The sequence below is a fragment of the Thunnus maccoyii genome, chromosome 14 (genome assembly GCF_910596095.1).
Source record: "Thunnus maccoyii chromosome 14, fThuMac1.1, whole genome shotgun sequence".
NCBI lineage: Eukaryota > Metazoa > Chordata > Actinopteri > Scombriformes > Scombridae > Thunnus > Thunnus maccoyii.
In genome coordinates this window covers 483,605-499,823 of record NC_056546.1, presented here as the reverse complement: position 1 = coordinate 499,823, position 16,219 = coordinate 483,605, and the positions used below count along the sequence as shown (strand labels likewise).

General features: G+C 41.1%; 1 protein-coding gene across 2 annotated transcripts in view; it reads left to right on the top strand.

The window, feature by feature from the left end:
- Positions 1–1,187: 1,187 nt before the first annotated feature.
- entpd6 (ectonucleoside triphosphate diphosphohydrolase 6) overlaps positions 1,188–16,219 on the top strand; it is a 19,662-nt gene continuing 4,630 nt past the window's right edge. The window contains exons 1-9 of one of the 2 annotated variants that reach the window (XM_042434324.1): positions 1,188–1,625; positions 2,583–2,875; positions 4,073–4,149; positions 4,513–4,656; positions 9,036–9,111; positions 13,048–13,083; positions 13,198–13,286; positions 14,323–14,402; positions 15,319–15,383. In XM_042434324.1, coding sequence (XP_042290258.1) covers positions 2,641–2,875; positions 4,073–4,149; positions 4,513–4,656; positions 9,036–9,111; positions 13,048–13,083; positions 13,198–13,286; positions 14,323–14,402; positions 15,319–15,383 — 802 coding nt within the window. In that variant the 5' untranslated portion in view covers positions 1,188–1,625; positions 2,583–2,640. The remainder of the gene's footprint in view (positions 1,626–2,582; positions 2,876–4,072; positions 4,150–4,512; positions 4,657–9,035; positions 9,112–13,047; positions 13,084–13,197; positions 13,287–14,322; positions 14,403–15,318; positions 15,384–16,219) is intronic. The other variant, XM_042434325.1, reaches the window with a different exon arrangement.

Here is a 16,219-nt window from a genome sequence, read left to right as displayed (position 1 = left end):
CTGTTATTTATGAAACAGACTGTCTGCAATCCTGTTAGCGCCCCCCTGCAGGCCGCAGGGCTCATTACAGACACAATATGCACATGATTGATCGTCAGTAAACATGTGAGGTTTGTCCTGAGGGGGGCGCTAGAGGGAAGGTCATTAACACGGAGAGGGTTCCTCCTCTGGAGACATCAATGACATCTAGAGAAATAATTTATTCATTTTTAAAAATCTTAATTGAGTGCATGAATGAACAAGGAAAATAGAAAGAAAATTAAAAAATAAATACCTAAAATAAATAAAACAACAGAATTCACTTGTTAACAGTTTTACAGCCTTCTTATTAGATTTAATGGTCTGTAAGTAAGAGAGGTTTTTTGTTGGCAAACTTACACTTATGAATATGAAACTTAGCTATAATAATTATAAGACTGATAGCGTCGCTGCTACTTTGCATAAAGTTAAACTCAACTTCAGCTCGTTGCTCTTGGCGCTGGCATCACTGCTGCGAGATGTCTGAAGCTCTTGGTCACCACGTTTCACTGAAAATAAACGACTGCCGGCTGCTTTTGTCGCTTATGAATCTTTAGATGTGAGCGGACAGTAATACAGGAGTGCTGCTAAAAAACCATAAAACATAAAATAAAGTATACCAAAAGAAATAATTAATTAAATGAGAGACAAAAAAGTTAAATAATTATAAGACTAAATAATTTAAAAATAAAAAGAAGAAAAACATGAGAGAAAGATAATTCGTAATGTAGAAAAACAGATTTAATTGGAGAATTATCAGGATTAAAATAAACTATACAGGAAAAAACTGGATTTATTAGAAGTGTTAGTGATTTGTTTTTGAGCATAAGGTCCATATTCTTCAATATATGATACTTGTAGGTCAACAAATTGTGTTTAAATAAAATATTGACAATGAAAGAAGCTTTTGTTTAAATTAGCTGAGCTGCTTCCGTGTTTGCTTTTTCTCTCTCTCAACTTTATTGACAACTGTCAAATAAAAAAAAAAACAGATAACATATAAACAAGTTTAAAGAAGAAAAAGAGCAAAGTGCCGGGAATTCAGTAAAATAATAACTAAAAAAAAAAAACTTTCAGTAAAGGATTGTGCAAGAAGCTTTTTACAGTAAATAAAAACTAAATAACACATAGGATGAGGGAAAAATAAATAAATAAAGGGGTGCAGATTAATATTCAAGTAACATTAGTCAATAGGGTCTTTGTTGCTTTTTTATTTTGCAGTTTAGCTAAAGTTTAGTTTCTGTCTGACATCTGTTTCTGTCATGTTTGTGGATTAAAAAGTGAACATTCTTGGAGAATAATATTAATAAACCACACTGGAAGATGTTGGAGTTCTTAGACGTGTTAGTGATTTATTTCTCAACACAACTTTTCCTCCACGTATAAAAAAAACGAGTTTATATAAAGTAAGTTGGACATAAAAGACGCTTTTGTTTAAGCTAGCCGTGAAGCTAGCGGAGCTGCTTCCGTGTTTTCGGCCACGTTACCGCCATTCAGTCTGACGTCATCAGACAGCGCCGCATTGTTGACATTAGCAGAAAGAAGAATGAGCAGAGAAGTGAATTAACGGCTGAGTTAACGGAGCGGCTGCCGGTGGTTTCTGCTCGGTACGTAAACACGTTTTTTACGGTTTGTTTTAGCGGCTGGAGCTGTTAGCCTGCTGCTAACTCTCCGCTAACCTGCTGCCTGTTTCAGGTTAAACTGTGAAGAAAGAAATGTTGTGTAAAGCTGTAAAGAAACAGCCAGTGTGACTTTATTCCGCCTGTCACGACGTCTAATACTTGTTTAAAATACACGATGTGACTGTATGAATGTTTCCTGTTATAGAAGCAGCTGTTCACACCAAACACCGGCAAATATCTGTCAATTTAATATCTAATTAACATAATTAATTTGAGGAATCAGTGGTGCCATAGCTGAAAGTATCTAAAGATGGTCTTATTTTTAGAGGTTACTTAGTTTTAAACAAAGTCAGTTATTTAATTTTAAAGAAACAAAATCTTCAAACCTTTTTTTACTAACTGTAACTGTGATATCTTCTACTGAGAAACATAGAAAGCTGATAGAATCACTAATAAGCAACTAAACTCTGTTCTCGTTTCTCTCACATACAGACTTTTATACTTTTACCTCTTTTCACTGAGAATTAAGCTAGAAAATAACATTATATCCTAAACATCAGGTAGTTTCTAATGTTTACAGACTTTTTGTTATTCATTAAACTGTATCTGCAGAATATTTTAATTTTAAATAAATAAATCCTCTATTTCTATAGTCTGTTAACTAAAACCAAACTCTGTTCTCGTTTCTCTCACATACAGACTTATACAACAAGTTAGAGAACGACATCATAGCCTGAACATCAGATTTAATTTAATAAACTTTTTGTTACCTTTCATCATCTTAAGTTACAAGAATGAATTCCTAACAAACAACTTGTAGCTTTAAAATGAATTTTCAGTGATGACTGAATGTTTACCTCCAGTCTTAAATAGTCATTGTCTCCTGCTGCCTTGTGACTGTTTGACTCTTTATTGATCTGTTTTTCATTGATTCCTCGTCAGGCTCTCGGGATGCGGCTCTTCTAGCTCGACTCTGCGGTTTTACACAGAATGAGTCGTGATGAAGAGACCAAAGCTCGCTGGAGTCTTCCTCTTCGTGGGCTGCCTTCTCGCCTACCTGATGTTTGTGAAGCGTCACTACGGCGCCGCCAAGCCCGAAGCCTACAGACTACCTCCCCACCACCAGCAGCGGCCCGGCCTCGATAGGCCCGTCAGCTTCCAGTATGGCATCATGTTCGATGCTGGGAGCACTGGGACGAGAATCCACGTCTTCAAGTTCCACACAGACAACAGAGGTCTGCGTCTCGTTAGCGATTCATCCGCTGATTATTTTCTACGTTAATTGTTAATGAAACGTTATAAAATAGTGAAAGAATCAAATTCACTGATGTTTTCAGATATTTACTGTCAGATATAAGAGAGAAAAACAGACGGAACCATGAAACATCTTCTTCTTTGATTAAAAATGAAACGATTACTCAGAGCTGCAATGATTAGTTGCTATAGTAACTATTACATTAATCAGTTAATCATTTTGAGTCATTTTTCTTAAGAAGAAAAGCTTGAGATTCATGTTTTGACCTGATGATGAACTCACATCACTGTAATCAATTAATCAATTAATCACCAACTATTCTGATAACTGATTAATTGTCTTAATGAGTCTTTATTTAAGAACAAAAGTCCAAATTATCTGATTGCAGCTTGTAAAATGACAGTAAACTGAAGATCTTTGATGACGTGGGCTTTGGAAACACTGATCAATACTTTTCACCATTTCCTGACAGTTTATGGACCAAACAACTGATCGATTAATGAAGAAAATAATCAACAGATTGATATAATTGTTGGTTGCAGTTCTACACTTTATCAAAATAATTGCATATTAATTTCCTTTTGTGGGACTAATCAATGAATCGATCAGTGGAGGAGAGCGACTCCTCATATAAACAGGATGTTTGGATCCTTTCAGATCAGACTGTGAAGGTTTATCTCAGAGTTGCTTTTAGTGTATTTAAAATCCACATGTTGGCCCCAGACATTAATTACCAGATGTGAGTCTCTGCTGCGGCGCTCTGCTGCGGCGCTCTGCTGCGGCGCTCTGCTGCGGCGCTGCCAGAGTTAAAACACACAGACTCATTAGTGCGTTTTAGGGCTTTTGGTTTATTAGGCTTAGAGAAAGTTTCCTGCAGCGTTCGGGCCAAATGCCTTCGTTATCGCATTTAAGCGCTAAGCTAAATCACAGGCTGAGTGCTGTTTTGGCTCCTTTTGTTAGCATCAGAGCTAACGGACTAATGGCAGCACCTGTTAGTTATACAGATGTGGATTAATGACAACTCACATGTAGGCGGTCGGTCAGACAGATGAAGACAGACTCAGTTAAACACTGAGGCTTTCACACACACACACACGGAGCTCTGTATGATCCTTTATCAGCTGTTCAGGATCAAACTGCAGCTTTATCATGTTTACGGTGTTTTTTTCTCCTGCAGAAGCTCCCAAACTGGCCCACGAGACGTTCAGAGCCATCAAACCTGGACTGTCTGCATACGCTGACGATCCAGAGAAGGTACGAGCTGCTGCTAACGTGGCAGTGATGGAAGGAAGCTGACACCTTATCAATATTACTCCCCACCGTTATTGATTCATCTGCAGATTACTGTCTCTATTCATTGATTAAATATTTTTGCTGGAGTGTAGATATGATCAATAAGCCTGCATGTTTATTGTTATTGTTATTTTTGTGTCTTTGTTTGATTTTAATCTGTGCAAATAAACAAACTAATCATTAGAAAAGGTGCAGAGAGACAAAACATGTCAAAATGATTAATGAAATGTTAAAAAAATAAACAAAAAACACAAAATAAATAAAGGAAATCTATAATATTAATATGTATAATATATAAGGTCGTTCTCCGTCCTGTGTGTGCAGTGCACGGCCGGGATCGTGGAGCTGCTGGAGGTGGCGAAGGCCAGCGTCCCCCCCTCCGTCTGGAGCATCACCCCGGTGGTCCTGAAGGCCACGGCCGGCCTCCGCCTGCTGCCCGGAGAGAAGGCCGACCACCTGCTGGACAGAGTGAGACTCTCACTGAAGCGTTTCTCTCTCACGTCCTTCTTATAAACCGACGTATTTCAGCCGTTTGATTCACAGAGACACGTTTATCAGAAACATGAATCCATCAGAAATAAAGAGGAAACATAAAAACGTCCTCATATGATACGAGAGGCGTCGTGTAACCACCAGAGATAATAGAGAGAATATTACAGCCTGCAGATGTTTCTCTGTTTACTGCTGACAGAAACATCTGCATCAGCGCTGCAACTAACGATTATCAGCCGATTATTGTCTCAATTAATCAATGAATCGTTAATGAGATGTCAGATAGTCATGACTCGTATCGTTAACTGTCACGTTTTAGAAGCTGCAGTTTGTTTTTTTGATATTTTGTCTTAAAAAAATGACTGAAACGGTTAATTGATTATTAAAATTGTCGTTGCAGCTCTTTGTTTTATTTCATAATTAAACTGTAAATTCGTTCAGATGAATCCACAAATTCTCCTGAATCACTTGATTCTTGCATTTAGAGCTGCAGCGATTAGTTGATTAATCGATTAGTCACCAACTATTAAATTAATTAATAACTGTTAAATTAATCTCCAACAATCGATTCATCATTTTCAGTCATTTTTAAGTCCAGATTCTCTGATTGCAGCTTGTTTAATGTGAACTGAAGATCTTTTGTGGACATTTGATGACGTCGTCTTTGGGAAACATTGATCAATATTTTCATCATTTTCTGACATTTTAACAACCAATGGACTAATTAATTAATTGAGAAAATCATCTGCAGATGAATCAGTAATGAAAATAATTGTTTGCTGCTTTACTTGCAGTTTTTTTACAACAGCAGCTTGTTGAAATGTTTGAACTAAACCAGTCTGAGCTGCAACGATCAATAATCTTCACTGTCAATTAATCTGAAGTATCAAAGACGACTCATTCACATCTACGCTGGAATCGGACAGTTTTCATATCAAAAATAACTGAAAATGATTAATTGATTATCAGAATAGCTGCAGATAAATGTCCTGTGTGTCCACTAATCAATGAATCTGATGTTGCAGCTCCGCGTCGTCTATAATCCGCTCTGTGCTGGATCACATTCAGCTGCATTATGCAATTGAATTGCTTTAGCTAATATCCTCACAGGAAGCTAATGCCTCTCCGCACCCCCACAGCTCCTCCTCCTCCTCCTCTTCATCATCATCATCATCATCATCGTGATGTGAGGGCCAAAAAAGAAAAAGTCTATTAAAGCTTTTAAGTAATCAGTAATAACAGGACTAGAGCAGCCAGCCAAAAAGTGATTTAATCTGAAGCTTTGCTCTTATTATCAGACAGTTTCTGATTCAGCCAAACAGCTGATTACTGGGGGGGGAAGGGGGGGCGCTGAGGGAGGGGGGGTCAAATATATGTTTATGTGTTAAAGTAGCGTCAGGCTGCAAAAAGAAGCTAGTAACTACAAACTGCTGCATCTCCCGAACAAAAAGCGCCTGTTTCCTGCTGGGGAACCCTCCCGAAACCTCGCAACGCCAACTGTGACGACCGTTTCATTCACAGACATGGACCCGTATCAACACGTTCCATCCAAACGCCAATAAATACAAAACGGAACAAATTACAAATAATCACAAACAGCAGCAGCAGCAGCAAATCAAACTCCAGAGCTACAAACGCTTTACTGCAGAACGGACCCTGAAAGATGGACAAGCCCCCGAATTTGTCTCAACCAGCCTCTGAAGTCATGACAACAGAGAGGCTGAAGGGAAATAATCAATAATTTATTTAAATAAAAAGTGCAACAGTAATGTGATCATCAGTAAAAACAGTGTATCCATGAGTACAACAACACGCAGAGATGAAGAGGGCTCAGGTGTTCCCAGCAGGATGGTCATCACGCTGCCCTCCAGGTACCTGCTGCAGTATAGAAACAACTCACCAGAGTATGAGAACAAGCAGCACCTTAATGTCATTCAGTGTGACCTTCACTTCCTGAGGAGATCAATATATCTGACGTCCCTCGCCAATAAATCCACTTAGAAACCAGAGAAAAGAGCTGCAGAACCTGCACATACACCTATGAACACCAGACAACAACAGACGCTGCAGTATAATGTTCATATATATATATATATATATATATATATATATTTATACAATTACTAAGGCTACAGCAAATTAACTGACCCCAGAGACTCCAGTCTACAGTTTGGACTCTCCAGTCCAGCACACAGAAGCTTCACTCCTGAATCTAGCAGGTCACAGTTGTTACTCAGATCCAGCTCTCTCAGATGGGAGGGGTTGGACTTCAGAGCTGAGACCAAAACTTCACAGTGAGTCTTGTACAGGAATGTGATAGGAAATCAATAAGTAGCACATCAAGATGAAACATTCAGCCATTTTCTTTCAGTCATAAACAAACAAATCAGAGATCAACAGATTTGCTATCAAATATTTTCTGGGTTGAACAGCTCAGATGAAGACGACGGTTTATCAATGAAGTGTTTATCAGTGATATTGGATCACAGAGTGAATCTCTTTCCACAATGTCTGCATGTGATCACATGACCAAAGCAGGTGGATAAACGTACCTTCATGGGAACGTTTCCAGGAGGCGAATAGGTGTAAAATACGTCCTACTGAAAGAAATAAATTTTGTTCATGTAAAAAAAAGTGAAGAACATTTTTTTTTACATCCCATTGATCCAATCTTCAGAACTAAATGTCAGATCACGCTCCCAGAAATCATCAGTTTTCAGTTTTCTTCAGTATCAAAGTAATCCAGTGACCGTCTGTTTATCCATGGAAACAAGCTGCTTCTGCAGACTGTTTGACTAAATGTCAACAAATATCAGCTAAAAACAGCTCAAGTTGTAGCTAAAAGCTAATTAGCCACCTGGCAGGTCGAGACTAACGGACCAAAGCAGAGTCTGGAGTCTGACCAGAGACGATATCACACCGAAAAACTCCAACAGATCTGAGGCCAGACAGTCAGAGCAGATAAACAGCTGGATCCAGATGCACAAACTGCGTAGATTCATGAATAAAACTGTACTGTGACAGACTATAAGTTTAGATTTTTTTTGTAAATGTCAAAAGTTATAAATAAACTCTGGGTGGAAAAACGGCATAAGAAGAAACAACTTTATGTGCCAAAAGTCTGATTCACGTTAAAGGTGCAAAGAAATTATGTACGAATTTTAGTTTAAAACATTCAATATTTAACTAAAATGATCAAAAGAATGTGAAGAAATAACCGTTTCGGTGTTAAGTCAAAGACCTATATTTATTAAAGTTAGCATGCTAACCAGCTAGCCCCGTCTGTCCTGTCTCGTAATACCAGTTTGTACCTCAAGAGGCGATAGTGAGTCACTGTAGCCTCCAACATGAGAGGAAGAAGTAGTGCTTCCTCTTCTAGGTTAGATTTATTCACGCAAACGTTAGCTCAACGTTAGCACTGAACTGATATTGTTATCATACTTAGTTGAAGTGGTAGTTACCCAGTTTGCTAGCTAACAGAGCAATGATAACGCACTATTGATTCAGCGCTAACGGAGCGTAACGGACACCCCGACCTTCTGCTGATATGCTGCCCCTGATTGGTTTGGAGTGATCTCACATTCTGCACCTTTAATTCTGATTTAATAGAGCTGCTGTGTCTTTAAGTTCAGGCTCATATGATTGTTCCTTCCAGCTGTGGATGCATGAACATAATTTCTGTAATCGTAGTTTCATAATTTAGACCATCAGTAGTGATGCTAATGAGTAGGGATGCACGATATTGGATTTTTGGAAATCCGATATGCCGATATTTCCAACTTACTGTGGCTGATTGCCGATGCCGATATATGCACATATTTTTTTCCCGCTGGCTGAGGAGACTATTATGCATGCAAGCATGTATGATCAAGAAAGACAATATATGAAGGAAGAACTTGGGAAGCCTTAAAACTTTAATGAACCTGCCAAGTGGGAGGAGCAGCAGAGTTTTCTTTGAGTTTATTAGACAGACAGGATTAATGTGTAGGATTTAATCTCTGGTCCACACTCCGGAGCAGAAGGTGGCGCTAATGCACCTAATACGCTGGTCGCCAACCGCCGTTATAAACCAAAAAGATTTTTATTTTCCAAACAGAGTGATACATCCTGTCAGCCGAGGTGTTTCTTATCTGTGCAGCAGCTCCTCCGCGGACATACCGATGACCGACCGTTAGGGTGAAACAGTCTGTGGAGGGAAGCACAGTCAGGCGGTGGAGGAGATGGCGAGAAATCGGCCTCTCGTTATTGGCAGAAATGGCCGATGCCGATATTTCATTTTAGAGCTTTTATCGGCCGAAAATGTTTATATGTAAGAATAAACAAGACACTGTGCTGCTGTTCTCCTGTGTGTCCAGGTGAGGGCGCTGTTCATGGAGTCTCCGTTTCTATCCAGAGACGACAGCGTGTCCATCATGGACGGCACCGATGAAGGTATGACGTCTTTATTGATCACTGATCGACACTCTGTCACATAAACCAAACTGAAGCGAATCAGAACCACTCAAAAATAAAAACTGATATTTGGGGCTCTGTGACCTTTGCTGAGGCTTCGTGCGGAACATGATCCTCTTTATCTCTTTATAACTTTATTAGATTACAGACACTCGTGTCCTCATCGTTTCATTAGTGTAATCTGTGAAGCCGCTCAGATGGATGAGCGGCGAGTAGATCCTGTTCCCCACAGAAGCCTCAGAGGTCCCACTCTGATTTCCCCACTGAGAACCCACAACATGGAGGATTAAACAACATGGAGATTAAAAGTTAGTTGAAACGGGAGACGAACCAGGCAGACGGTCTGCGCTCAGTCGTGCAGGAGGGTTTGAGTTCAGTTGATCAGTCGATTAACAGAGATTGATCATTGATTACCCCCATAGACCTCCACAGACCTTATAGACCTCCACAGACCCCATAGACCCCCATAGACCCCCATAGACCTCCATAGACCCCATAGACCTCCATAGACCCCATAGACCTCCACGGACCCCATAGACCCCCATAGACCCCCATAGACCTCCATAGACCTTATAGACATCCACAGACTCCATAGACCCCATAGACCTCCATAGACCCCATAGACCTCCACAGACCCCATAGACCCCCATAGACCTCCACAGACCCCCATAGACTACCATAGACCCCCATCGACCACCATAGATCTCCATAGACCCCATAGAAACCCCACTGACCCCCATAGGCCCCCATAGACCCCCATAGACCTCCATAGACCCCCATAGACCTCCATAGACCTCCATAGACCTCCATAGAAACCCCACTGACCCCCATAGACCTCCATAGACCCCCATAGACCTCTATAGACCCCCATAGTCCTCCATAGACCCCCATAGTCCTCCATAGACCCCCATAGTCCTCCATAGTCCTCCATGTTAAAATGAACAACTTTACGGCAGAAATAATCATGTTTTTGTTTTATTTCCCTGTTTATAACTGGACTGTAATTAATTTCTATGTAATTACTGATTTCAGTTTAATTAACGAGTTGATGTTCAGTTTTTCTATGACGTACATTTTGTTTTAAGCTTGTTTTTTGCTAATGAAAATTAGCATTAGCATTATCACAGTTAACCATAGACTGTAAATGCACCGTGCTAACCAAGCTAGCGGCTAGCAGCTAGCATTAGAGTCAGCTCCACCCTCTCGTCCAAATATGGTCACTTCTGGCTCTAAAAATCCAAGATGGCGACGGTCAAAACGCCAAACGAGAGACCACAAACCAACGGGTGACGTTACGGCGGCTACGTCTGTTATTTTTATACATTTATCAAACTAAAACACAAATCAGCTCCTCAGATGTGAAGATTTGCTGTTTTTCTGTTTTATATCATAATAAAGTGAATACCTGCGTGTAGATCGGGGCAATATATCGATATTATATCGATATTGTGATATGAGACGAGATATTGGACATGAATATATCATGATATGTCATAAATGTCTTTTCCTGGTTTAAAGGCTGTATTACAGTAAAGTGAGACTAGTCATTAAATCCACATTACTGATGATTATTAATCAATAATCTCATTGTGTGAATGTGATGTGTAAACACCAATAGTCGTCCTACAGTTCTGTTGCAATATCGATATCGAGATATTTGGTCGATAATATTGTGATATTTGATTTTGTCCACATCGTCGACCTGCACAGTGTTTTAGTGTCTGTTAATAAAAGGTCGTCACCTTCAACATTTAGACGTTTTTTCATGATTTTATGACATTTTTTAGACCCGATGAAGTTCAAACACATGAAATGATGTAAACCAATAAATATTCTACAGAGACCAAATGAGAAGTCAAGTTGAGTTTCAACCTTTTTAGTACAAATTTCCCTTTTTGCTTCAACAGGGAAACGTCAAAGAGAGAATTTCATACTAAGAAGACTTAACCTGTGAAAAATATCCGTTTTATTTGATTAACTCAGCCGGCTGAAGCTTCATAGTAACTTCAGATAAACTCCATCACTTACACTGTAAGCATATTATGAATGAACGTTTATATGGTCAGGATGAAAAGGAGGAAGAATTACAGCAAGAAAAACATGTTTAATGTTCATTTTTTTGCTTCTGACTGGTTTAAGACACACTGTCCTTTAAGTGATTTCTGTCTAACAAACATTCATCATTTCCAGCTTTATTGATTAGGCTTTAGGAGACTTCAGCAGACATTTTACAGACCAAACGATTGATCGGTTAATGGATGAATGATGAAGAGGGTTGGTTGGATGTGGCCAGATGTTTGTTGGGGGGTCAGTCGTGTCCCTGCGGTGACCTCCTGCTCTGCCATCACAATGAACTCACTAATACGATTGTTGTTGGGTATTTATGTTTCTATATGAACCACATGTAGGTTCTGTGTTTGAAACGTTTGCTCTGTGTGCAGCTCGCACAGAATATAATCCAATCCTTTATAAAGTAGTTCATACAAGCAATTATGGCCATGTGGGATAATGTCCCACTTAATCTTGAAGGCGATTATCCCTGAGGCTGAAATGTTTTCTCCTTCTCTCTGAGTGGGATCAGCTCGTTACTCCTCTGCCATAAATGTCTTTTAATGATTACTGAATTAACTTCTTTTCCTCGGAGCCACTAATGGACACATTCCTGTGCTGCCGAGCCGGCCATCAGCGCTCCTCTCAGGAGTCTAACCGGATCCGCTCAGCCTTATTATCGCTCCATATTTTGCCGTTCTTGGCCCGATGCTTATGGCGGGCTGAGATTACCCTCGCAGCGTCCTGAATGGAGGCGACTTATTGTTAATGCAGATGTCAGAGTGGTTAGTGAGGGGGGGGGGCGGCGGCCTGCTAAGTGCCGGTGTTTAGCTCCATGTCCCTCCACATACTTGTTTGTTTTGTTTTAAAATGGCTTCTTAGAGTTTTATGGTAAAGCTCCTATGATACAGTTCCTATCAAGCCCTTTAATCATCCACTTGTGCATGAGCAGCAGGTCAAAGGTCGCTGGTAAAAGGCTCTAATGCAGCCAGCTGAGTGCAAATATTCTGCCACACTAATGTCGTCTTTGAGTTTGACCTGAATAAAAAGATCCTCAGTTTGCTCCGATCACGTCGCTGCTTCACTGTTTAAATCAGTCACAAGACATCAGTTCACTAATCAAATAAATAATGATTGATTAATCGGTTATAAAGTCAGAAATGATGTTGAGTGCAGCTTTATGCTCGGGATGTTTTTTTGGTTTTTGAAGTTTCATTTTAGAAACAGAGACAAAAAAATTAAAAAGTTATTCGATCTTTATTTTTAAATCCACTGACAGAAAAAGTTTATAGTTTAAAACTGCAGATATAAACTTAAAAATAGACTTTTGTTCTTTCTTTATAAATTAAAAAATGAATCTATAAGAACTTTCCATCTCTGAACCTGGAAGTTCTTCTTCTTCTTCTTCTTCTTCTTCTGGTTCTGCTTGTGTGCGCGCAGCACTGACGTTACAACAGTCAGCGGGCAGTAAAACATGAACCAGACAGAAGAGCCAGTAACACAGAGTCCAGAATCACCAGAGCTGGACTTTCTTTGTTCACATCAGTTACAGACTGAAGTGTTTAACAGCTGAGATTAATGAGTCTCATTATGTTCAGACCACAAACCAGAAACACATGATGCTGTAAAGGAAACGTAACCGAGCACCAAGCTAACGTCGGCCCCGTGTAGCCGGATCCGACGTCTCTAGAGGCTCCTGGTTCGGATCCTTGAATGATCTCCTATCTATTGGATTGATCAGATTACACTGGTGTTCCTAATAAAACGCTTGTTGAGTGAAGGTGTCTACATACTTTTGGCCATGTTGTGTGTTCTCGCTGTGCCGGTCGGTGATTTTAAAAGTTTTAATCTTGTGTTTTCATTCAGGGATTTCTGCCTGGATCACCGTCAACTTCCTCACCGGTGAGAACTGAAAACACAGAATGAATCCGAAACCAGATTAACGTGAACAAGAAATAGTGATTAACTGTTATTGGATTAAACTGCAGCTCTCTCGCTCTCTCTCTCCCGCTACAGGTGGTCTTCATGGTGCTGACTCGCCCACAGTTGGGATGCTGGATTTGGGCGGCGGGTCGACTCAGATCACCTTCAGCCCTCAGGACGAGGTGAGGAAGACTCCGAGAGGAAGATCTCTCTCTCTCTCTCTCTGTTAAACTACCAGGATCCATCTTACAGGCTCTAATCCGTAAACGCCTCGCTAATCCCAAATAACACCCTCACATCAGGAGGAGGGGGGGCGGGGGGCGGGGGGGCGGGGGGGTATCTGGGTCAGACTACACACACGAGAGATTGATCACCTGATCACTTCGTCATCACTGCATTGGATCTCCTGTCAGATCACTTAAACACTGAGGTTGTTGTCTTGTTCTTCATTGTGCTCGTCCTCGTTTTCTTCAACATCATCGTCTTCGTCATGTTCTCCTTCTTCGTTGTCGTCTGTTTCTTCTCGTTTTTTATCTGATTCGTCTTCGTCTCCAAGGTCGTCTTCTTGTTCTTTGCTGTTTTCTTCTGTGTCGTCTTCATCGTCGTCATCCTCTCCTCTGTGTCCCTGCAGTGAGCAGGTCGTTTCCTCTTTGACTCGAACGGAACATTGTTCACTTGGACGTTCGGCGCCGTGAAAACGACCTGAGGCTGACTGGTGGAAATCACTTTGCTAACTCAGCACTGATGGTTTAGAGCACAGACTGACCAGCAGCCAAACATCTGGACGCCCCCTGGTGGCTGCTGCAGTTATAGCTCATAAGCCCCGCCCCCTCCATGTTAGAGGAAAATCAAAGTTGATGTTAGTAAGTTTTCCCAAAGATGCTTTCTGTCATGGTCGTTGATTTTTCTGATCAGTTTGTTTTTAATTAGTTTGAAAATATAAAAAGGGGGTGTGACATCATGATTGACGACTGTGACAGCTGCTCTCGGCTGAGGGGGCGTGTCCCGCAGGCCATCATTCCACCGCCCAACTCTACTGCGCAGACTCTGGCTCCAAATGACATCACACAAGCAAGATGGCCGCTCCTGGAAAGGAGATATTTTGGTTTCACTGTTGCACAGCGGCAGGAAGTGGAGACGCGTCGGCCATCTTTATCAACAGTCTGTGGTTTAGAAGTCAAATGAACTCTGACGACTGTTTAAACTTCTTCTGTGCAGAAAACCATCCAGACCTCACCGATCGAATACATCAGGTCCTTCCAGATGTTCAACAACACACACACCGTCTACACACACAGGTACACACACACACACACACACACACACCGTCTACACACACAGGTACACACACACACACACACACACCGTCTACACACACAGGTACACACACACACACCGTCTACACACACAGGTACACACACACACACACACACACACCGTCTACACACACAGGTACACACACACACATTGTCTACACACACAGGTACACACACACACACACACACACCGTCTACACACACAGGTACACACACACACACACCGTCTACACACACAGGTACACACACACACACCGTCTACACACACAGGTACACACACACACACCGTCTACACACACAGGTACACACACACTGTCTACACACACAGGTACACACACACACACCGTCTACACACACAGGTACACACACACCGTCTACACACACAGGTACACACACACACACACACACACCGTCTACACACACAGGTACACACACACACACCGTCTACACACACAGGTACACACACACACACCGTCTACACACACAGGTACACACACACACACCGTCTACACACACAGGTACACACACACAGGTACACACACACTGTCTACACACACAGGTACACACACACTGTCTACACACACAGGTACACACACACACACCGTCTACACACACAGGTACACACACACCGTCTACACACACAGGTACACACACACACACCGTCTACACACACAGGTACACACACTGTCTACACACACATATAAATATTTAAAATAGTGAACATAAAACAACTTCCCAGAGATCAATATGACATTTAGTTTTCTGTAAACCAAACCAAAGGAAATCTTCACATTTGCTTGAAACGTAACTTAAATGATGATGAACATAGTTGCAGATGTTTTGATTGATTGATTGATTGATTGATTGATGTAGTGTCATGTGTTCATTCTCTCTGCAGTTATCTGGGTTTGGGTCTCATGTCGGCTCGACTCGCCATCTTAGGAGGCGTCGACGCGATGCCCCGTACGTACACAACCTTCTCCTTTTTTTCCTTGTTTTTCAATTTGCTTTCATCTCTGCCTTTTAAACCCCCCCCCCCCCCCCACACACACACACACACACACACACTCACACACACACACGTACACACACACACACACACACACACACACACACACACACACACACACACACACACACACACACCATCCCAGATAAATAAGCCATTATCTAATCTTTTAATAACACAGCAAGATTAATTCCTTGCCTGCCAGCTGTTGCTGCGGTTTAGCTGCTGTAAGAAGCTGCAGCACAATCCACTCTGCTGTCTGTCCGTCTGTCTGCGGACGGACAGGGGCTGGACAAAAAACCTGAAACACCACATCCTTCAGGCTTTGCACTGCTGGAGATGTTCTCCGTCATCAGCTGAGCTTTAAAGGACCAGTTCACAGTTTTAAGGGCATTTCCACCGTCTGACGAGCTCGTCTGACGGAGTCTACAGACTCCTCTACAGTCATTTATGGTGTTTTTGGAAACTTTTTGAATAATTGCCACTCTGACCAGTTACACTTCATACAGTCAGGAGACAAACAACTGGTTGATTTACAGCCGTTAATAATGCAAACAGACACTGCAGCGTCTTCATCAGAGGACAGAAGTGTCCTTTTGCTCTTTGTTCATGTTGAATATTTTATATATTGTGTTAAATATTTACTTCTCAGTTTCTGAGAATCTTTCTGTGTAATTTGCAGGTATTTAACAGTTTATTTCAGGACGTTTTACAGAGAGGAAGTTAAATTATACAAACAAAAAGGAAAAAGTGTTGAGTTGGTTCAGTTGATCAGTACAAAGTCATGATA